This window comes from Ochotona princeps, chromosome 13, assembly GCF_030435755.1.
Source record: "Ochotona princeps isolate mOchPri1 chromosome 13, mOchPri1.hap1, whole genome shotgun sequence".
NCBI lineage: Eukaryota > Metazoa > Chordata > Mammalia > Lagomorpha > Ochotonidae > Ochotona > Ochotona princeps.
The window spans coordinates 34451609-34476468 of NC_080844.1; the positions used below are offsets into that span (position 1 = coordinate 34451609).

At 43.0% G+C, this 24860-nt stretch overlaps 1 protein-coding gene across 1 annotated transcript in view; it reads right to left on the reverse strand.

Moving 5' to 3' along the window:
- USP54 (ubiquitin specific peptidase 54) overlaps nucleotides 1-24860 on the reverse strand; it is a 101441-nt gene that overhangs the window by 33185 nt on the left and 43396 nt on the right. Inside the window, exons 4-9 of the mRNA XM_036495737.2 lie at nucleotides 7671-7805; nucleotides 5717-5830; nucleotides 5517-5599; nucleotides 4769-4874; nucleotides 4505-4651; nucleotides 2801-2950 (exon numbers count right to left, since the gene is read on the reverse strand). Of these exons, the coding sequence (XP_036351630.2) occupies nucleotides 2801-2950; nucleotides 4505-4651; nucleotides 4769-4874; nucleotides 5517-5599; nucleotides 5717-5830; nucleotides 7671-7805 (735 nt within the window). The remainder of the gene's footprint in view (nucleotides 1-2800; nucleotides 2951-4504; nucleotides 4652-4768; nucleotides 4875-5516; nucleotides 5600-5716; nucleotides 5831-7670; nucleotides 7806-24860) is intronic.

The following is a 24860-nucleotide window of genomic DNA, read 5'->3' on the forward strand; positions in this document are numbered from 1 at the left end:
CTGACCGGGAGAAAAAAACACTCTCGCAGACTACATGAGAGAATGACATTCAGTCTCAGAGTTCACTCATGGCAGTACATGAAATGTCAAAGTGCTTAGAATAGACAGCTGAACCTTTCTGGATTTACTGGGGGATTCAGCTCCAGGACCGCAGCGGTAAGCTGAGTGACAGAACAGCCACAGAAACCACAATCCAACCAAAGGCACAAACTAAACCCATTTAAGTTACATTCTCAGATAGGTATGCTCCTGGAATTGGGTAAGTAGAATAGTGTTTACTCATATTCATAATAGAGGGCCAGTCAATTTATAATTATTATTTTTTACTAAAACAAATTTATTTTTTCACATACAAATCTCATTTAATATCTTCTAAGGGTATTTTTCAATTAAAAAAAATCTAAAGCTCAGAGAACTCATACGTTGCCTCTAATTCAAAACAGCAGGAGAGAATACAAGAGTTGTGGCATAACTGGTTAAGCCACTGTTTACAATGACAGCATTCCATATGGCCACAGGTTCAAGTACTGTCTGCTCCACTTACAGTCCAGCTCTCTGGGAATATGCCTGGGAAAGCAGCTGAGGATAGCCCAAGTGCGTAGGCACCTGCACTCAGAAGGGAGACCTAGATTAAACTCCTGGTTTCAGCCTGGCCCCGCTCTGGCCATTGTCGCCATTTGAGAGAGTAAACAAGCAGATAGAACAGCACTCTATATATCGCTTTCCTCCGTAACTCTGCCTTTCAAATAAATAAACCTTAAGGAGGGAAGAAAAAAAAAGAAGAAGAGCAAAAAGAGACAAAGAAGAATACAGAGATGTGATGAAGACTATTTTTGAGGAAGACATTGCTTAAAGAATTCGGATCGGCATGGATTATAGTCAGCAGTTCCTAGACTACCTGCTGACATTATAACCACAAGCCTTCTAACTCACGTTGGTGACCTAAACAACTTTAGCCACAGACTGTGACCTTCAGATAGCACCAAGTATCTCACATAAAGTATCAAAACGTGCTATCTCCTCAGAACGTTAACTTGTCATAGGGCATTTCCAACCAACCAAAAAAAAAAAATAGATTTAGGGGCTGGTGTTGTGGCATAGCAAGTAAAGCTGTTGGTGTCCAATATCGGGGCCAGTTCAAGTCACAGATGCCTTTACTTCTGATCCAAGTCCCTGCTATTACGCCTGGGAAAGCAACAGAAGATGGCGCAAGTGCTTGGGTCCCTGCATTCATATGGAAGACCCTGAAGAAGCTCCTGGCTCCTGGCTTCAGCCAAATCAGCTCCTGCCATTGCTGCCACCTGAGTAGTGAATCAGTGGATGGAAAATCTCTGTCTCTCCCTCTCTCTTTCAAATACATAAAATAAACTTTAAAAAAAAAAAGAACGAAAGAAAGAAAAGGAAATATATACTTGCCTAAGATAAAGTATCACCCACTAGTAATTCCAGAGTATACAGTTCTGTATCAACCTTATAACCCATTTTGAGGCACTGGACTGTTTCAACTGAAAACAAGCAGTCAACACACTGAAAAAAGAACTTCAGTGAATCAGGCATTTGGCCTAGCAGTTAAGGTAGCTGTGTCTCATTATGAAATGCCTGGGTTTGAGTCTCAGCTCTGGCTCCCAGGGCCACATTCCTGCTAATACAGACGCTGGGACACAGCATATCTCAAATAGTTGGGTTCCTGCCACCCACGTGAGAGAGCCAGACTGAACTGCAGCCTCCCAACACCAATGCCCCAGCCCCAACTGTTGCTGGAATTTGGGGAATGTTATCACTGATTGGGAGCTGTCTCCGTGTGTGTGTGTGTGTGTGTGTGTGTGTGTGCGCGTGTGTGTTTGTGTGTACATGTGTGTCTCAAATGAAGGGCTGGCGTTGTGACATATCAGCCTAAACTTCTGCCTGGGATGCTGGCATTCCACATGAAACAATCCCAGCTGTTCCTCTTCGGGTCCAGCTCCTTCCTAACGTGACTTGAAAAGCTACAGATGGTGGCCCATGTTCTTGGACCCCTGCGCTCATGTGGGAGACCCAGAAGTAGCTCTGGGTTCCTGTTTTGGCCTGGCCCAGACTTGACCGTTGTAGCCCTTGGTGGTGGTGTTGGGGGTGGGGTTGGATTATAGAAGACTTTCTCTTTCTGTCTTTCCTCTCTGTAACTTGGCCTTCCAAACAAATTTTTTAAATAATAAATCTCTCTTTTTAAAATCTATTTTACATGAGACAGAAGAGGAGAGACAGAGATCTTTCATCCACGGGTTCACTACCCAAATGTTTGCCATGGTAAGAGCTGGGCCAGTCTGAAGGCAGGAGCCAGGAACTTCTTACAGCTCTCCCACCAGCTCTCCCATGTGGGTGCAGGGGCCCAAGGCCTTGAGTCATCCTCTGCTGTTTTCTCAGCCTACTAGCAGTGAGCTGGATCAAAACTGGAGCAGCCAAGACTCAAAACAGCACCCATATGGGATGCTGGTGCCACAGGCCTGCTACATCACACCAGCCCCAAAATAATAAATCCTTTAAAAATAGTAATAATACTTGATCACCATATATACAGAACTGTGTTGGATGCCCAGCAAGGGGACTCAATGAAAACAAAGAAGACACAGTAATCCTATTTTACATTATTTTACAGAAGACTGATATCCTTCTAAACTAGACAGGAAAAAAAAAAACTATAAAAAAGTATGCCTTATACAGGTTGGTGGGATTATCACTCAAAATTATAAAAATGAAACACAGATGATAATTATCTATATCTTTCTTACCCCAAAACTTCCAAGGAGGACAGGGATATTCATACCTCCTTAACATGAGCATCATCAAAATACATCCATTTGCGGATCTTTGTTTGAAAAAAGAATGTAGAATAATGTTTGCCATAGTAACAGATCATTCCTACTAAATACAGCTCAGACTGCTTGGCCCGGTCATCAGTCACTCTGAAAAACAGCTGGAAGCAAGAAGAAAAAAGCAAAGAACTGTCATATACACAACCATCTCACACCCTTGCTCAGCAGACGCCAACACTTCTTAATTAACCATACTCACAGAAAAGTTGAGGAAAGAAAAACTCCTCCTTGGTTCCAAAGGTTTCTTATCTATAAAAGTGGACTTATCTACTAAGAACACAAGTGGAGGGAAGAAAGCCAGCAGAAGCCACCCCAATACAGTCACGCTGGTTGCCAATATTTCAATTCCTAGGTGCCCAGCACTGCACTACGGGCTAAAAGACATGCCAAAAACTTTGCAGAAAAGGATTTTGGCCTTAAAAAATTTAATCTGGTTGAAAAAACAACCATAAAAATAAACCAGATGGGTCACAGTATATAGATAACAGAAATTGTTTAATCAGGGCCCGGCAGCGTGGCCTAGCGGCTGAAGTCCTCGCCTTGAAAGCCCCGGGATCCCATATGGATGCCGGTTCTAATCCCAGCAGCTCCACTTCCCATCCAGCTCCCTGCTTGTGGCCTGGGAAAGCAGTTGAGGACGGCCCAAAGCCTTGGGACCCTGCACCCACATGGGAGACCTGGAAGAGGTTCCAGGTTCCCGGCTACGGATCGGCACGCACCTGCCCGTTGCGGCTCACTTGGGGAGTGAAACATCGGATGGAAGATCTTCCTCTCTGTCTCTCCTCCTCTCTGTATATCTGACTTTGTAATAAAATAAATAAATCTTTAAAAAAAAAAAGAAATTGTTTAATCAGAACATTTTTTATTGTGCATAGCCTACTTAGGTCACATTCTTCGGGAGAGACTTAAAATAAGATCCCAGACAGTTCATTTATTCTTCATCATGGTTTCATGGCATGCAAAATCCAGAAAGACTCCCTTAGTCATAAGACTATCCCAGAGAAAACCCAGTATAGAGAAAACCAAAAGAGCTCCAAGTTCTTGAACTAACGAAAAACCTTGGCTGAATCTATACCTGGGCATCCAGCTAATAAAGTAGAGAGGCCCAGATGTAAAGTATTTTTCCCTCTTAATTTCCTGAAGAGGTCACAGGAAACCACCACCAAATTCTCTTCCAGGTTGCTTTTTAACCTTCCACTTTTCACTGCAGATTTCCGCCTTGGGTTTGGGTCACCAAGTTCAGCTCCCACGGCAACTCTGGTTAGGGCTGTTCATTCCTTTGACCTTACTACCACCTTCCACAGCTGAACACGCTTCTCTGCTCTACAACGGTAGAGTAGAGCAGGCAACAACGCTGTCAACTGATGGACTTATCAGAAGCAAAGCTTTCCTTATCCCTTCCTTCAACGCCAAGGTAATCCCAATTCTCATAAAACAACTTACCTTAGTTATCCACACAAGAGAAATCTATGAGCATGTACACATATGCACATGTTATCTATACTCACAGAGTCACGTGTACCTGTCTAAAATGCTGTATTTGTCATCTAGGACACATTTGGCGGGGGCAGGGAGGCTGTTTGGTATTCATTGCCCTTCAACAACACTTAGATGCAAGAATTCTGAAGTCACAGACAAAGGTTACCAACACATACATCACCCAGCTTGAGGCAGGTGCCCAGGCTGTGGATGACATCCTCTGCCAAATCAGAGTGGTCCGAATCCCACACCAGCCCAATGGTAATAATCTGTGGAGCATTCATCAGCACACGGCGAATCCTGATCCTCTCTCCGCAGTTGCTCTGAAACAGATTCACACGAGAACCTTGTCCAATGTGTTTCCACTGGCTCTGCCTCAATGGCACAGATGTCAGGGTCTGCCTTCCCACCCTTAACTTCCCACCCCTAACTTGACTCACAGGACAGTTGCGCAGATCCCCCATGGTGCTGGCGTTCTGCAGCAGTTCACCAAACATGCTGGGGGAAGGTTTTTCTCGCCTTTCCAGCATACAAATAGCCTGGTTGCTTCAGATAAGGGGATGATGGTGGGAGTTGCATTGAGTTATAGGCAGCCGATCAAATAAATCATGCAAATTCCTAATTCACAGGTTAGACTTTTTTCCTCTCATCACCCCATGTCCTGACCAGCCTCAGTGTCCCCTCAACCCAGTAACTGCTAACGCAAAGCTCATACACTCCCCATTTCTCCTCTCACTTGCCTGACCAGAATTGAGCATAAGAAATGGAGAAGCTTCAGAGAGGAAAGAAGAACAGAGGTTATTTTAAAATTACTGTTCTGGATTCCTGCACCATGGCACAGACTCAGCAATAAGGATATAAATCATTTAGTTGCCTTCGGTTATTGCATGAAGATTCAATAGAAAACCCTGTAAGGAGGCCTGTATTGTGGTACAATAGACACCAGTTTCAGTTCCGGCTGATCTGCTTCCAGTCCAGCCCCCTGTTATTGCACCTTTAGCAGTGGAAGACGACCCAAGTGCTTAGGCACCTATATCCATGTGGGAGACCTGCATGATGCTCCCAATTTCTGGCTTCTACCTGACCAAGCCCCAGCCATAGCAGTCATTTGAGAAACCACTCAGAGTGGAAGATCTCTCGCTCTCTCTTTTGAACAAGTAAACAATAAAACCACCCTGTCCAACTCACCAAAGGGAAGTGGTGGAAATGTAATGCACCATCTGGATGAAAGGCAGCGGGTCCGAAGTGGCACCACAGCTGGTACACACACACTGCACAGAAGACAGAGAAGCACAGCTAAGCAGTCACCCACTTAACACCCCACGTCCCAGGGAAAGTGTTCTGGAAGAAAAGGTCTAAGAAGAGATGAGGCTCTACGTAGGGTTCACCTGCTCAAACAGGGTCATTGCAAATTTCTGGTGAGATATGCAGTGTTGGGCAGTACATATATCCTCTTTGGTTTCATCAGCAATGTGGAAGTGAATTCTCATCAGGAGGTTTTCCTGACAAGAAAAGAACAAACACAGTGTACCAACAATACTTAAAACACAAATGTACAAATTAGTAAAGCCCTTTACCAGAAAAATAGCAATCCTTCTCAAAGGGAGGTATATCTCTAATGTTAAAAGAAAATTAGTACAATATCAAAAGCAGGAAGTATAGTGGTGCAATCCAATGTATTTAATTTCACCAGTTTTACTTGTACTCATCTGTGTGTGTAGCTCTACACAAGGTACATGTACAATCATGTTATTGTATGTATATCATCACAAAATACACAATAGTTCCATCATGTCATCATGTGACTGTCTCAGACTACCCTTCTATAGCCTTACCTATCCAACACATCTCTCCCCGCCAGTAACCACTAAAGTGTTCTCCCATCTCTATCTCTGTTTAACACAAACTGGATGAGCCAGTATATAACCTTTGGAGACTGTACTTTTCAGTTTTTCCTTGCAGTCCATTCAAATTACTGTACAAGTCAATATCCCATTCCTTTTTATTGATGCCTAATATTCCATAAGTGATATTTCATACCATGATTTGTTTAATCATCTATGCCTAAAAAACATTTGGGCTGCTCTGAGCTCTTATCTATTCTGTATAAAGCTTCTGTGCAGATTTACATACAGGTTTCTGTATGAAAACAAGTTTTCATTTCTGGGATGTATACATCCAGGAATACAATCCCTGAACTAATTTTTTTAATTAACTGCCAAATTATTTTCCAGAGTAGCTTTTTCCTTTCACCTTCCCCCAGTGATGTATCAGTGACCCACGTTCCCAGCAGTGCTTGTAATTTTGGTCCAATTTTTACTCTGTGATGGGGTTTATATCACTCTCAGATATTTTTAATAGTTGTACACAGAAAGTCTTCTGAAGACTAATAGAACAAAGAGTTCAAGAGAATCAGGTCATAATGTCAAAGCTATTCGATGCAATGTTGCTGTCTACATAGCAAACCACAATTATGCCAGTTCAACCGTCTTTAGAAATGGAGGGATTCGGGTCCTGCGGCATGGCCTAGTGGCTAAAGTCCTCGCCTTGAACGCGCCGGGATCCCATATGGGCTCTGGTTCTAGTCCTGGTTCTGGATTAGCACAGCACCGGCCATTGCTCTTACTTGGGGAGTGAGTCATCGGATGGAGGATCTTCCTTTCTGTCTCTCCTCCTCTCTGTATATCTGACTTTGTAATAAAAATAAATAAATCTCAAAAAAAAGAAAGAAAGAAAGAAATGGAGGGTTCAAATCCTGTGGTTCCCAGCTGCCTGCAGTAGCAGGATCACCTAAGAATTTGTTAGAGATGGACAGCTGTGGATCTCCCTCCAGGCAACTAAAGGAGAAGCTCTACAGGCGCACTTAACAATTTGTGCTTTAATGAGCCTTGCTTCTCTGAAGGTGATAACCACCTATTTGTGCAATGGCAAACACAGAACACACTGAGTCTGAAGAACAATAATAAACTCTAGGTGAGTCACAGCACAATAGCAGAGAGACTATAGAGCTCTGTGAAACCACAGGACTGCTAATTCTAACCGAAGAGATCAAGGATCAGAAAATTCCATCCTATTATACCACTGCAGTAAAATGCGGAAAATCTGTCGGGGGGGGGTGTGAGTTTGGGGGAAAAATTCCAGTGTATACTAAATTGTAACACATAATTGAAAAATTCAAAATAAAAACATGCGTTAAAAAAAAACCCAAAACAGAATCACATCATACATTAAAAAAAGGAGAAAGAAAGAAAAGAAAGAAAATTTCATCCTAAGGTGCCCAGTCCCTGATGGGGACCAAACAGTCCCACCCCATATCAAAGAGGGTCAGAGGGCGGCGCTTACAAAGCACTCCGCAGCATCATCCATAATTCCCAGCTGGAAACGCTGTTCATCCTGGAAAGTCTTTGCCAGTGCACTGCGGAGAGTGTCAGATGGAAGCACTTTTTCACTGCTGCACTGAAACTGGTTAAAGATTCCCTGTGGGGAAGAGGTTAGACAAGAGAAAAGGCACAATGTGGTTATTAAACTTCTCAGATCCCAGTCAGCACACTAGCTTCCCCATGCTGATAACTATGAACTAAATGTATTTTCCATATGCTTGCGGTTGATTTGAAAAAAAAAAAAATCCAGAGTCAAAATGAATGGCACAATATGTGCTAATAAGGGTCTTCACTTCCCTGTGGCATGATGCTACATTAGATCAAGGCTACACTAGAACAAACCATGAATGAATGATATGCAGTTATCTCCTTTCCTCTAATACACATAGAGCTAGAAAATTTTAAAAGAGCAAGAAACATATAAATGTACTGGCATGAAATTATTCCTGCTTGTTCCTTCTGTTAAACTTTGATTTTTTTAAAAAAATTAGCTATTTATAAAATCATCAAAAAACACAAAGAAGAACATAACAAAAGCTTGCACATCTATCACTCAGAAACAAACATTCAACCACACATATTTCCAGCTACAGGTATAGCTCAACTCTCAACTGACTACCCTACTCACTTCCAACCACTGTCATGAATTTGTTGTACAATTTTCTTTCTAATATTTTTACAAGTCTACATCCTTAAATACACAGTACAGTTATACATTTATATAAGCCCTTTTTTGATTTAAAAAAAGCATCACATTGATTTTTACCTGCGTGTGGTTTTTAGAATTAGCACTATTTTTAATCTATCCATGATGATATGAGTAATAAAACACAATGTCACATCTATTATGCATTTATCTATTGACGGACTGTGTGGTCAACCCTGATTTTTGCTATTTTAAAGAGGCTAGCCAACTTTATCTGTATGTGATATAAATTTCTCCATATTCTTTTTACTAATTTATTTATTTTTATTTGAACCAGATTTACAGAGCAGAAACAAAGATCTTCCATCCACTGATTCATTCCCAAGTAAACAGTCAGAGCTCTGCCAATTTGAATCCAGGAGCCAGGAGCTTCCTCTGGATCTCCCACATGGGTGCAGGGTCCCAAGGCTCTGGGCCATCCTCCACTGCTTCCCCAGGTCATAAGCAGGGAGCTGGATTGGAAATGGAGCAGACGGGACTTGAATTGCTGCCCACATGGGATGCCAGAGCAACAGTCTGAGGATTAGCTTGCTATACCACTATATTGGCCTCAAATTTTCCCTATTCTTTCCTTTTTTTAGGATTTATTTATTTTTATTAAAAAGGCAGAATTATAAAGAGAAGAGAAAGATCTTCCATCTGCTGGTTTGCTCCCCATGTGGCCACAATGGCTGGAGCTGAGCCAACCAAAATTAGGAGACCAGAGCCTCTTCTCCAGGTCTCCCATATGGGTACAGGGTCCCTAAGGCTTTGGACAATCTTCCACTGCTTTCCCAGGCCACAAGCAGGGAGCTGGATGGGAATCGAAGCAGCCAGGGCTCAAACCAGCACCCATATGGGATGGGATTCCAGTGCTTGTTGAGTGTGTGGGGGGGAAGAGGTTAACCAATTGAGCCATTGCACTGGGCCCTCTCCACATTCTTCTTAAAAATTAGTACTATCAGAATATAGTCTTTCTAACTATATTTAGTCTCCCTGGACTTTTTCATATAACCTGATTTGTGTTATGGGAATTTGTTCTGTTTAGTTTTTAATGTATTTGAGATGCAGAGAGACTCACAGATCTAGAGCAACTCCCATTCACCAAACACCAGGAACACAATCTGGATCGCCCACATGGATGGTAGAGATCCAATTACTCAAGCCATCACTAGTCTATCCCAGAGTTGGCATCAGCAAGCAGTTGATGCAAGAGCAGGAGCTGAGTCAGGACTGCAGCCAGGTATTGAACTCAGGCACTCTCACATGAGCCACGATCAAGTCAACCAGTGCCTCCACTGCTGGGCTCAATGCCCAGTGCAGCTATGGTGTATCTTCATGTATAATGGTTTGTTTATTTATTTTGGTGTAATTAAATGCAACTATTATCTCTTACCTCTATCTTCCTCTAAATCCTGATGGATGTATCATCCAAAGAATGGACACAAAGGCGACAAGTGGCACCTAGATTGGTAAGTCTTTATCAGCAAGCACTAGGCCCTCCCCAGGGATGAGAGTGCATTCTTCGACATCCTGTATCCCCGATTTTCACTCACCCAACCCATTAAATGACTCACTCAGCAATGCATTACAGACCAACAGGTCAGAAGAAAATCCCTCAGTTTAAATTATTACATTATTATTTTATTATTATTGCATTATTATTAATTTTTCACACAAAAATACAGTGCTATTTTTCCAGGCATATTCCCAATGAGACTGGAAACTAAGGCTACTTTATAAACATACCTATATGATTTACAAAGAATTGTCAATTCTTAGTCCTCATCTCATTTGGTCTATCAACAGCATTTAACACAGCTGTTCTGTTAAATGCTTTCTCCCCAGAGTTTCCAGGGCATCACACTGTCCTGGTTTTCTTCTTCTCTTTCTCTCATTTAATAATTTAAAGTGAGGGATTTTCTTCTGACCTGTTGGTCTGTAATGCCTTGCCTTTTCTGGTTCCTTTACAATTCTGGAGCTCAGATCTCAAGTCTCCCGACTCTTGACTGCATATACTCATTCGCACTCTTGATGAGTTCTTCTAGTACCACGGTTGTATATGCATATACATTGACAACTCTAAGTTACATCAACAGCCCAAATCTCTTCCTTTAGATATCCATTCAGCTCAAATGTTAATTTCCTAGAGGTTTCTATGCAATGATTATTTTCTCATTATAGCATTGCCTGGCCACCCTATTCAGATTGGCTTGCTAAAGCATAGTTGCCACTTGTTGAGTAAACCAATGGATGGAAGATCTTTCCCTCTGTCTCTCTCTTCATAAATCTGACTTTCCAACAAAAATAAATAAATCTTGGGCCCAGCGTGGTAGCCTAGCAGCTGAATTCCTTGCCTTACACGCACCAGGATCCCATATGGGCACTGGTTCTAATTATGGCAGCCTCACTTCCCGTCCAGTTCCCTGAGAAAGCAGTCAAAGACGGGCCAAAGCCTGGGGACCTTGCACCCACCCAGGAGACCTAGAAGAGGCTTCTGGCTCCTGACTTCGAATCAGCTCAGCTACAGCCACGGTGGCAGATTGGGGAGTGATTCACTAGACGAAAGACCTTCCTCTGTGTCTCTCCTCATCTCTGCATATCTGACTTTCCAATAAAAAATAAAGAAACAAATAAAATCTTTAAAAAGTTATTTCTAGCATGTATCCACAGAAATTTGACATATGTAAACTGTGGCCAACTTAGTGTTTCTTAACTGGGTTTCCCTGAGAATTAAGCCCAGGTGCTAAAAGACATCCACTGATCCTCACGAAGGCCCTGCTCTGACACATGGCACCAGTCATGACGATTAAGCCAAAACTGCAAATGTAATTATTCCAATCACTTTCTATTTCCTGTGGTTCACACGGCCCTGTTTTGGAAAGAAAGGCACAGGGCTCCACCAGGAGATGGCATACTTTAATAACTAAGAACATGATCTCTGGAGTCAAAAGAGTGGATCCATAATGGCAATCCTGATAATCATCACATATGTAGCCTTGCCCAAGGAATTTAATTTTTTAACATTTATTCATTTTTTTATTGCAAACTCAGATATACAAAGAGGAGGAGAGACAGAGGGAAAGATCTTCCATCCATTGATTCAATCCAAGGCAGCCACAATGGCCGGACCTGAGTCGATCAGAAGCCAAGAGCCAGGAGCTTCGCCCAGGTCTCCTATGTGGGTGCAGGGTCCCAAGGCCTTGTGACATCCTCGATCGCTTTCCCAGGCCACAAGCAGGGAGCTGGACGGGAAGTGGGGCCTCTGGGATTAGAACCAGCAGCCAAATGGGATCCTGGAGCATGCAAGGCAAGTACTTTAGCTGCTACATTACTGCGCTAAACCCCCAGTTTTCCTATTTAAAAAAGTTATTTAATAATAGGGGGTCAGTGTCGTGGCACAGTAGGCTAAACTTACATCTCTGTCATTGGCATCCCATATGAGAACAGTTCAAGTCCTGTCTGCTCCACTTCTGATCCAGCTCCCTGCTTAAGGCCTGGAAAAGCAGCAGAGGATTGTTCAATTGTTTGGGACCCAGAACCCACACGGGAGACCCAAACGAAGTTCCTGGCTCCTGGCTCTAGCCAATATAGCCATTTAGGATAGAATATCTCCCTCCCTTTCTCTGTCTCTCCTTTTCTCTGTAACTACTTTTAAAATAAAAATAACAGATATTTTTTAAAAGTAAAGAATAATAGCATTTATCTCCTATGGTTATTTGAACATTAAAATACACACCCTTGGGCCCGGCGGCGTGGCCTAGCAGCTAAAGTCCTCGCCTTGAAAGCCCCGGGATCCCATATGGGCGCCGGTTCTAATCCTGTCAGCTCCACTTCCCATCCAGCTCCCTGCTTGTGGCCTGGGAAAGCTGTTGAGGACGGCCCAATGCATTGGGACACTGCACCCGCGTGGGAGACCCGGAGGAGGGTCCTGGTTCCCGGCTTCAGATCAGCGCGCACCGGCCTGTTGTGGTCACTTGGGGAGTGAATCATCGGATGGAAGATCTTCCTCTCTGTCTCTCCTCTGTGTATATCTGGCTGTAATAAAATGAATAAATTTAAAAAAAAAAATACACACCCTTGGGCCTCGCACAGCAGCCTAGCAGCTGAAGTCCTCGTCTTGCACATACCGGGATCGCATATGGGCGCCGGCAGCCCTGCTTCCCATCCAGCTCCCTGCTTGTAGCCTGGGAAAGCAGTCGAGGATGGCCCAAAGCCTTAGGATTCTACACCCATGTGGGAGACCTGGAAGAAGCTCTGTGCTCCTGGCTCAGCTCCAGCCGTTGTGGCTGCTTGGGGAGTAAATCATCAGCTGGATGCTCTTCCTCTTTGTCTCTCCACCTCCTCTCTGTATATCTGACTTTCCAATAAAAATTTTAAAATAAAATAAATGTTTAAAAACATATATACAGGGCCCAGCAGTGTGGCCTAGCAGCCAAAGTCCTCACCTTGAACGCGCCGGGATCCCATATGGGCGCCAGTTCTAATCCCGGCAGCTCCACTTCCCATCCAGCTCCCTGCTTGTGGCCTGGGAAAGCAGTCGAGGATGGCCCAAAGCTTTGGAATCCTGCACCCATGTGGGAGACCTGGAAGAGGTTCCAGGTTCCCAGCTTCGGATCGGCGCAGCACCGGCTGTTTCGGTCACTTGGGGAGTGAATCATCGTATGGAAGATCTTCCTCTCTGTCTCTCCTCTTCTCTGTATATCCGGCTTTCCAATATAAAAAAAAAATATATAAAAAAACATATATACACCCTAGGCTACTTCAAGAAGTTCATGGAAATATGAATTATGAAAAGATGATGCATGGATTTCAATTTCGGTGACACACAATTTACTTTTTAATTCTATTTTTCCATGGACCTTGTGACACATCTCAGATATCTAACACTTGGCAGCATGGTAGGTGTCATCTAAGCTTTAGGCTATTGTGTCATTGTACCTTGAGTCATTTTGTGTTGCCAAAGAGGCTGTATGCCACTGTTCTATGCTGAAGAAGACCTCTGAGTCTCCTGCTTCTATCTTGAGTTACTTCCTGAGTCAATGAGACCAGAGTTGGAACAAGCAAACCTCTCTATCCTCTACTCAGCTGCTCCCATTCAGGAGAGGTAGGCTTTCCCTGACTCGGATAACAAGGACTTCACAGACAAAGGAAAGGGTCTCAGGTCAGAGGTCTGTCTGCACCCACCATGAGTCTGAAACCAACAGATGTGGCTCTTGCTTCAGTCTCACCTTTTCCATGTAACATTCTCTTCCCACTTATTATAAGCAGTTTTCCCCAAATACACTCAGTGTCTGAATGCATTTCCAACAGACCCTGCCTGCATCTCCTTCATATTCATACTTTAATTCTTGTTGTTAGTCTTGCTCTGCTATTGTCAGGGAGAAGCAAGTGCATTAGGGATGAAGCCGCCCCAGCTTGCCCAGCACGCATCTGGGAAGCTGCAGCTCCGGAAGAAACTTGAGCACAAAGCCCCTCTGTTAGAGCAGCACACTAACCCCTGTGTGTCCCTCTCACATGAGCACAGGGACTGGAACGGGCCTCCTCCTGTTCCCTTTTTCACCCTCCTCCCACCTTTCCCAGAGGGAGATCCTGTTCACACCAAATAAAGCCAAGAACATTTAGTTCAGCAGCAAGAACAGGTGGCAGCACCAATAAGGAACAAAAACTGGTATTCTTCCAATCAGTGAGCTCTATGGCAGGGAGGGAGAAAGGGTAGAGACCAAAACCCTCTGGGGTCCTTGATGGTTCCATTTCAACAAGCAAAGAAAACCCACCTTTGAGGTTTCTCTCTGATCTTCTCAGGGTGAAACCAGAGGTCTTCCTTTTCATTCTCAGGAAAAGGCAATTACTGTTTGTCTGTTAACTACTTTCTTGGATGCAGTACAAAAGCAACAAGACTCTAAAGACTAAAAGCAGGTGATTTCACCACCCAGCTCTCTTGGATCAAATAGCAAACAATTCTATACACATGAACACATAATTGTTTGGATTAGTAAGAACCATGTAAATACGACAAAAGTGCCATAAAGACAGAAAATCTCTGTGCTTTGACAGCTACTAATGCAGCTGTTGCCTCAGTTTTTTCCACTGAAACATAGACTCTTGTCTTTAGGCGGGGAACAGCTGTTTATTTCTCTCTTGAGATTTCCTAACTTCACATCTAAAAGAAGTCACAAGTAGAGAAGGTGGGGATTTAGGAGAAAGGCTATGACTAATTTTGGTGCTTTATGCATCCAAACTCATTGGAAAGCACCCCAGTCGGCAGTCTAACCCATCACGAAGGGGGAACCAACAATATCTTCTGCTAAGGCACGACACACTTTCCACCTTGCCACCAACTGAACTCTTAGGGTTTCCTTCTGTATCTGAGCTTCCCAAATCATCTTTTTGTTTCTCGTGATTACTCCTTTGTATACACCACCTGGAAATCACACAACCTAAATTTGGCCAACCTATCCTGTTGGTAAACTCTGGAAGTAAGATAAAGGACTTGAGGACAACTGACTTCAAGAAAAGAAAAACCTCACTGCTTTTTTATGTTCAAAAGATTATTGAAAGTTCTCTTTTAAAGGCAGGGGACAGGGTCGAGGGGGTGGAGTATGATTTACTCTTTGGCATTCAAAACAATAAAAAATAATTTCTAACATTTAATTGTAGAAAATCTCAAACATACAAGGGTAAACAGACCAACATAATAAACTCCCAACTACATCATCCAGTTGGAACAATTATGCATCCATGGCCAATCTCAGCACTTGCTCCATTCTTACATCATTCTGAAGCATATTGCCAAGCATTTTTCATCTTTCAGAGCATCTCTCTTAAAAAGAGAACTTTTTATTTAAAACAGAACAATATCATTACTACATCCCCAGAAAAGATAAAAATAATTGCTTTATACCGTAAGTCACCTAGTCATCTTAACAGAAACATGATCTAACTTTGAAGAAGGCAAAGAATAGCTGGGTAGTTTCTCCCTTGGGATTCGCTACACTTAAGTATAAAAACAGCTACCTGCTAGGCTTCATGCTTAGAAAAGCATCCATATATCCTACATCAGTCTCTTTAACATAAAGTTCGTTATCGCTACCAAATCTCCCCTGAGGTTCAAGGGTTTATTAGCATTCATTCATAACTCAGTACCTTGAATATACAGTTCTGAGGCTAATTAGCACCATAAACTACCTACTACACTCATTCCTGCTACTGATACAAAACAGATCTCAGGGGGAAAAGAGAGATAGAAACACCAATATTGGACCCAGCACGGTAGTTTAGTGACCAAAGTCCTCACCTTACACGCACCAGGATCCCATATGGATGCCGGTTCTAATCCCGGCAGCTCCACTTCCCATCTAGCTCCCTGCCTGTGGCCTGGGAAAGCAGTCAAGAATGGCCCAAGGCCTTGGGACCCCGCACCCGCATGGTAGACCTGGAGGAAGTTCCTGGCTCCTGGCTTCAGATCGGCACAGCATCGGCTGTTTAGGTTACTTGGGAAGTGAATGATTGGACGGAAGATCTTCCTCTCTCTCTTTCCTCCTCTTTGTATATCTGACTTTGCAATAAAAATAAATAAATCTTAAAAAAAAAAAAAAAATTAAAGGCTCACGCTCAGCAAGTTGGTTAGCAAGCTAATCCTCTACCTGCAGAGCCAGCATCCCATACAGGCACAGGTTAGAGTCATGGCTCCTCCACTTCCAATCCAGCTCCCTGCTAATAACCTGAAAAAGCAGCAATGGATATCCCAAGCCCTTGGGCCCCTGCATCCAAGCAGGAGACCCAGAAGTTTCCAGCTACCAACTCCAAGTCTATCCAGTTCTAGCCATCATAACCATTTGGACAGTGAACTAGTCGACAGAGGATCTCTGTCTGTCTCCCTCTTAAATCTAATTTTCAAGTTAAAAAATAGATAAATCTTGGGTCCGGCGGCGTGGCCTAGCAGCTAAAGTCCTCGCCTTTAACGCCCCGGGATCCCATATGGGTGCCGGTTCTAATCCTGTCAGCTCCACTTCCCATCCAGCTCCCTGCTTGTGGCCTGGGAAAGCAGTTGAGGACGGCCCAATGCATTGGGACACTGCACCCAAATGGGAGACCCGGAAGAGGTTCCAGGTTCCCGGCTTCGGATCGGCACGCACTGGCCCGTTGCGGCTCACTTGGGGAGTGAATCATCGGACGGAAGATCTTCCTCTCTGTCTCTCCTCCTCTGTGTATATCTGGCTGTAATAAAATGAATAAATCTTTAAAAAAAAATAGATAAATCTTTAAAAGGCAAGATTAAGGATTAAAGGACCAAATACATGTACTCATATCCATAGGTAACCAAAGTAAAGAAATTAAAACTCAAGTAGATAGCATCTGAATTACATATGAAGAAATGATTTCTTAAGTGGCAGCTATTCATTACTATGTTAAGATTCTCAGGGTCATACAGACATCTAATATCCTGCTTCAATAATTCAGAATAGTGGCATTATTACTCTCTGACACCAGCCATGACTAAAGGATAATGAAGAATTTCCCACTTCTACAATCTACAAGATTGGGTTACTCATGAAGGAATGTTAATTCCTTCATTACAATTCTTGCGCTTTTGTTTCAGTAATGCCACAAGGTCAAAAAATATTAAGGGTCATATCCCCTGAACTCTCAAATTTCACCCAAACTAGCAAAGTGGTCTCTCAGCAGAACACACACCTTCCTGTTCCTTGGTAACAGTTGTACTATTTTCCAGATACAGACATTCCAGAACATTCTACAAATAAAAAGCTGCTTCTTACCCACCCGCCCATCCCCTACCCAGCATGATTCCCTGGCTTTTAAACCTTCTACTAGCATTCTCAAAAAGAAAAATCACTAATTGAGATTTGTCAAGTTTAATCAATCAATACAACATTCTTTTTTTCTTATAACAAAAAACACTCTGTCCCACATCCTGGCAGTGCAAAGCCTCCAGTACAATCCCTGGAAGGAGAACAAAATCTTTGTAGCATACTAAGTACAGAGGACGGATTTCCTCCCCTGAACAGAGATAAATAAATAAGCCAACACCAAAGTAAGGTTATACCCAGGGGTCTTGGGGTATGACAGCAGCTTCAATATGAATAATAAATAAGAGGTCTGGGCTGCAGTTATGACAATCGCGGTCAAGAAAAAAATATTTTAGTGATACTACATGGGAAAAAATTAGGGGTTTCTGAGGGAGCAGAGTAATTAGCTCACAAACTTCCTTTACTTGCTAAGTCAGAGTTGAGAGGTACATAGTTCAAAGTAAGTAAAACACACAAACTCAAATTCTTTTCAATGAAAACCATCATTGGTAACTTGCATGCAAGGTTCTGAAGCAGAAGTTAAACTTAACATCAAATGATACCAAAAAAAAAAAAAAAAGGCAGCACATTCGATGGGAACAAAAAAAGTGGATAATCATTAACATTTTGTAGAAATGACCAAAAGAAATTATAAAGTACTTCATAAAACATAGATGATAGTGAAGATCACTTAGCACAGGAATAGTGACAGATGTTCATGGAAGAGAAAGAAAAAAGCTACTGAAGACATGAACCAAAAGGTGTTCACATAAGGCCAATGCCAAGTGCACAGGACTTGTTACAAGGTAAAGTGCAAAACTGTATAAAGAACAATGATGCACGTTAACCTTAGTCTGACAAGGAAGCACAAACCCCTCGTTTAAACTCAGCTTGAGAGGCCGGCGGCGTGGCCTAGCGGCTGAAGTCCTCGCCTTGAATGCACCGGGATCCCATATGGGCGCCAGTTCTAATCCCGGCAGCTCCACTTCCCATCCAGCTCCCTGCTTGTGGCCTGGGAAAGCAGTTGAGGACGGCCCAAAGCTTTGGGACCCTGCACCCAAATGGGAGACCCGGAAGAGGTTCCAGGTTCCTGGCTTCAGATCAGCGCAGCACCGGCCCGTTGCGGCTCACTTGGGGAGTGAATCATCGTATGGAAAATCTTCCTCTCTGTCTCTCCTCTCTGTATATCTGACTTTGTAATAAAATAAATAAATCTTTTAAAAAAAAAAAAAAACTCAGCTTGAGTTCCAGGGTCCCTCTGTGAACTGGCTCAGTCCTGGCTGTCTACAAGCATTAGAGGACTAAACTCCATCTCTGCCTTTTCAAATGAAATGAAAATTAATTAAAAGTAAAAAGAAATAAGACTTTACAGAATTGGCAAGAAATTTTTAAGTTTGATGTTACAAAAAACACCAAACATATGGAGCCAGACAGTGGTGAAGAGGGTAATCTTTCACCTTGTGGTGCTGGCATCACATACGGCACTAGTTCATGTCCCAGCCATGGCAATGCTATTGGAAAGTGAGATTTAGAGAGAGAGAGAGAGAGAGAGAGAGAGAAAGGAAGGAAGGAAGGAAGGAACCAAACTTTGCAATTGGGGCCAGTGCAGTGGCTCAACAGGCCAATTCTCTGCCTTGTGGTGCCAACATTCCACATGGGTGCTGGTACAAGTCCCGTCTGCTCCACTTTTGATTTAGTATCCTGGACCTAGGAAAGCAGCAGAGGATAGCTCAGGTCCTTGGACTCCTGCCTCCAGGTGGGAAACTTGGAAAAAGCTCTTGGATCCTATTAGCACCCAAGCCAGTGTGGCCACTTAGGCAGTGAGCCAGCAGATGGAAGACCTCTTTCTTTCCTCTCTGTAAGTCTGCCTTTCAAATAAATATAAATAAATCTAAAAATAATAATAAAAATAAAAACCTTAGCATTAAAGAATGCAAACAGATCACGAAGAGCCCACACAGACTCTTACTAGTCTTACTATACACTGCTCAAATTTTTAAATGGCAAGCAATGAGGAAAGCTGGATTTAAATGTACAGATCACACCCACACTGGAAATACCACGGACTAACATGCACCTGACCTGCAGGACAGCAGGCAGCTGCTTTGCTGACAGAACCCCAGGCCTTCACTCTTCCTTCAACAGACATCTCCCATCATCAACCCTGCCTCTTAACAACACACATACCATCTCACCCTTCCCTGATCTAGTAAGACAGAAAGGTGTCATTATCAGACCTACAAACAAATCCAAGATCAAAGGTCACAAACGAATTCTCTTTTCAAGAATGAGATATCATAATAGAAAAAAGCAAATGAAAGGAAATAGGTAGGTATGAAAAACTGAGTAACTAAAACCTAACAACTGTTAAAGAGTGCATCAGCCCAGGACAGTACAGCAGTTTTGTTACGGACCAGGAACTGTGCTAGGCACTGCGAGGAAATCCGAAAGAGAGAATATCCAAGCATGGCATATTCAGTCGTGCTAAACATTGTTAAAGTCAAACAGTATTTTTAAAATGTCACGAAGAAGGTAACTTTCTGAAGCTGAGCTCTGTGAGGTGGATGTGGTTTGGAAAAACACAGAAAACACTCTAAGGTGAACGGTATGTGAAATGTCTGGGAGGCAGGCATAGCAAGTGTACCATCTGCTATCATAGTGAGATGGAAAGTGCCTGGGGAAGGGAAGGAGAGGAAAAGGAGTGTGACATTAGGTCTTAAAATATCTATAATCATGCCTTTTTAAAGTGATTTAAGAGGCAACTGGGAGTCACTTCAAGGTCATAAGAAGAGAGTAAGCTTAAAATAGCAACCTAGGGTAGTCTTAGGTTAAAACATAAAAGTAGGAAAATGCTACAGATAGAGAAAATTTAGGAAGCTACTTTTCATACAAAAACAGTGAGCAAAAAGACTTATTCCCAGAAATATCACAGGCCAGAGAGGAAACATACAGTGATACTCTGTGTCCTGGTGTTCAGGCAAATTCTCATTTTCCTTATACTTTAGTGTGCTTTCTAGATTGATCACAATACTTTTCTATGCTATATAACAACCAAAAAAAGCACACAAAACACAAATATAATCTGGACGAGTATATGTTTCAATGTTATTTATATAACCAAAAAGCAAAAAATACATAAATAAATGTCCATATGCTCCCAGTTCAAAGAAATGAAAACATGAACGGGAAATTGAACCTGCCCAGTTGATTACATCCTCCTCCTTCCATCCTCCGGAGGGAACTGCTTTCTTGAATTTGATGAAAATCGCTTTTTCTCTAGTTTTATGACAAGAATGAACCTCAAAAAATGTGCTGTTTAGTTTTGCCCTGTTTTGATTCCTATCTAAATAGAATCAATAAAAATTTATGTAACCTTCTGTGACTTGCTTTTTGCCATTCAATGTGGTTGGGATTTTTGAGATTACAGTGAACTAAGAGTAGTAACTGGAGGTCATTCAGGTTTACTACTACCTAGTATTATACTATGAAAAGAAAACCATAATTTAAAAATCCATTCTATTGTAGCTGGTATGAGTTATTGACATATTTCTCTAATCATATGAAAAAAATTGCTGCTTTCAACATTCTTAATATTTTCTAGTATAGAATATATCAAGACATTTTCTGCAATACATAACTAGGAGTGAAATCACCGACTGGCAGCTGATGTTCAATCTTGCTAAATACTCAAAAACTTTCTCTGGGTCAGGTGTGATGGCTCAATTGGCTAATCCCTCCACAAAAGCTCCAGCACTGCATATTGGTGCCAGTTCAAATTCCAGCTGCTCCACTTCCCATCCAGCTCGCTGCTTGTGGCCTGGAAGCATAAGTCGAGGAAGGTCCAAAGCCTTGGGACGCCACACCCATGTGGGAGACCCAGAAGCTCCTGGCTCCTGGTTTTAGATCTGCTCAGCTCCAGCCATTGCAGCCACTTGGGGAGTGAATCAGCAGATGGAAGATCTTTCTCTGTTTCTCCTTCTCTCTGTAAATCTGTCTTTCCAATACAAATAAATAAATCTTTTTTTAAAAAAAAGCAACATATGATTAAAAGGAACAAAAGGAAAAACAACCGATTTCCTCAAATTGGATATATTCAAAAGAATTTTTTTCCTAAGTAGTAGCATCAACTCGCATTTCAAATAGCAGTGGATGTAAGTACCCTCTATCCTACCTTGCAGGCAACAATTACATGAGTGTTTTAAATTTCTGCCAATCTGAAATGTTAATTACATTTCTTGAATTACTAATGCCAAAAAGCACATTATATATGCTTGGGGTTCACTGGATATTCTATTCTCAGAAATGCCTATTTATATCCTTGTCCACTTAGCTTCTATTTTTACTAATTTAATCAATTTCACTTTTACTTGAAAGGCAGAAAGAGAGATGAAAGAGATTTTCCATCACTGGTTCGTTCTCTCAAACAACTGCAAAGGCTTGGGCCGGGGCAGGGTGAAACAGGAACGACAAATACCACCCAGGTTTCCCACAAGGGTGGCAGGAACCCAAGAATCTGAATGCTCATCCGCTACCCTCTTGGGCACAGATAAGCAGGAGGCAGGATGCACGTGCAGTAGCTGGGAATGAACCCAGCACTCTGATATGGAATGCAGAGGACCCAAGCAGTGACTCACTCCACGGCCGCATCCCCACAGAGCTGGCCGTCATCCACCTCCTATCTGTCCTTTATCGGAGTTCTAAATTGAATACTAATCCTTTGTGGATTTATACACTGCAGATATTTTCTCCCAGTTTGTACCCTTGTCTCTATTTTATGGGGCCTGCTGGTAAACAGACGTCCTTGAACTTTCTAAAATAAAATACCTGTTCATTTTTTTTTAAGATTTATTTATTTTTATTGCAAACTCAGATATACAGAGAGGAGGAGAGACAGAGAAGAAGATCCTCCATCTGATGACTCACTCCCCAAGTGAGGCACAATGGCAGGTGCTGCGCCGATCCGGAGCCAGGAGTTCTTCCGGGTCTCCCACATGGGTGCAGGGTCCCAAGGCCTTAGGGTGTCCTCGACTGCTTTCCCAGGCCACAAGCGGGGAGCTGGATGGGAAGCAGAGATGCCGGGACCAGAACTGGTACCCATATGGGATTCCCAGTTCATTCAAGGTGAGGACCCCAGCTGCTAGGCCATCACGCCAGGCCCACATTTTTTCTAAAAGATTTACAGAGTTACAGAGAAATCTTCCATCTTGCTGGCTCAGTTTCCGGTCACAAGAGCTGGAGCTGAAGTGATCCAAAGCCAGGAGCCAGGAGCTTCTTCTAGGTCTCCCACGTAGGTGCAGGGGTAGCCTCCATTGGCTTCTTAGGCTATTAACAGGGAGCTGGGTCAGAAATGCAACAGCCAGGACTTGAATTAGCACCCTTTGGGATGCCAGTGTTTCAGACAGAGGTTTAGTGTGCTATGTTATCATGTACGCCACAAGAAAACTCATTTTTAACCTTGTACATTTATGTTTTATTTATTTATTTTCACTTTATTTAAAAGAGAAAAAGAACAAGAGGTTTTTCCACTCACTGGTTCACTCTCCAGATAACAGCCACAGCTAGGGCTGGAAAAGGCCCAAACCAAGGAGCCTACAAGTAGTTGGCAGGGACTCATCATCTGCTGCCTTCCAGGGTGTGCTTTCTCCTCGCTCTCCAGGAGACAGCTAGGAATCAGAGGAGTTGGGACACAGCTCTGACCAGAATACAGATACAGGCAATCAGGTGGCAACCTAACCCTGCACCAATCTGCCCCTGACGCAGGAAGCATGTCTTAGCTAGTAAATCTTTTCCTATTCCTGAGGCATGACATTCTTTCATATTTTCTTCTGCAATTTAAAAAATTCTATGTTTCTTGGGCCCAGCATGATGGCCTAGCAGCTAAAACCTTGCCTTGCATGGCCAGGATCCCTTACGAGTGCTGGTTCATATCTCGGCAGCCCCACTTCCCATCCGGCTCCCTGTTTGCGGCCCGAGAGGACAGTACATATCTTTGGGACTCTGCACCTGAGTGGGAGACCTAGAGGAGGACTCTGGGTCCTGGCTTCAGATCAGCTCAGCTCTAGCTGAGCACTTTAAGAGTGAATAATTGGAGAACATCTTTCTCTCTGTATCTCCTTCTCTCTGTAAAATCTACCTTTCCAATAAAAGTAAATAAATCTTTAGAAAAAATAAAGCTTACTTTCTCTTGATTCACAAGGCAAATGGTAAGTTTCTTAATACACCTGTCTAAAATCTTGATTTTGTCACATTGATTTATTCATCATATTGCACCTAAAACATAATATCTTAATTATTACAGTTTCACAAGTCTTAATTTCTTGTAAAGTATGACACCCACTTATAATTTGCAGAATACTCATATTTCTGGCTCTTCCCTCTTAGAAAAGTCATGATGGGTTCATACTTCTTGGCCCACTTGTGGTTCAGTGGGACAAGGTTTTAGTTTTGATCAGTAAGTTGTGAGCAAAAGTGATCTTTCAGCTTTTATTTGCCTGTGCAAAACTCTCTGGAAGACTCCCCCTGATTCCCACCCAGTGTAGCAGCTAATAATATTCATTGCGACTGGAGCTTTGCCATGTGAGTTCCTGAGTGAGTACTTTCAATAGGGTTTCCCTACCAATCTGATGGAGTTCCAGGCTCCTGCTTCAGCCTGAACCACTGCCAGTTGATGGCAGACATTTGGACAGTGAACCACTGGATGGAAGCTCACTCTCACTCTCTCTGTATGTCAAATAAAGTGAAAGGAAATAAAAAAATAAATTTCAGAAGTAACTTTTCTCATTCTCAAGGAAAAACCTGCCAATCAGAGTATACATGAATATCAAAACTTAACATGTAGAAACAGTGGAAGACTGCACTGTTTAAAAAAGCTAGAGTGGGGCCAGAGCCATTGCAGAGTAGACTGAGCCTCCACCTGGGTGCTGGGATCCCATACAGGAACCAGTTTGAGTTCTGGGTCTTTTACTTCCAATCCATCTCGCTGTTAATGTGCCAGGGAATGCAATAAAAGATAGCCCCAGTGCTTGGGCCCTTGTACCCACATGGGAGACCCTGAAGAAACTCCTGATTACTAACTTTAGGCCAGTTCAGTTCTGCCCATTGAGGCCATCTGGGAAGTGAACCAACACACTGAAGATCTCTCTCCATGTCTCTCCTTCTCTATACATAAAATCTGCCTTTTAAATAAAAATAAATCTTAGGGCCCGGCGGCGTGGCCTAGCGGCTAAAGTCCTGGCCTTGAAAGCCCCGGGATCCCATGTGGGCGCTGGTTCTGGTCCCGGCAGCTCCACTTCCCATCCAGCTCCCTGCTTGTGGCCTGGGAAGGCAGTTGAGGACGGCCCAATGCATTGGGACACTGCACCCGCGTGGGAGACCCGGAGGAGGTTCCGGGTTCCCGGCATCGGATCGGCTCGCACCGGCCTGTTGTGGTCACTTGGGGAGTGAATCATCGGACGGAGGATCTTCCTCTCTGTCTCTCCTCCTCCGTGTATATCTGGCTGTAGTAAAATGAATAAATCTTTAAAAAAAAAATCTTAAAAAAAAAAAAAAAGCTGGAGAGAGGGTAGTGCTGTCATAGCATAGCAAGTCTTTATCTGCAGTACTAGCATCTCATATGTCTGCTGGTTCAAGTCCCAGCTGCTCCACTGCCCTTCCAGTG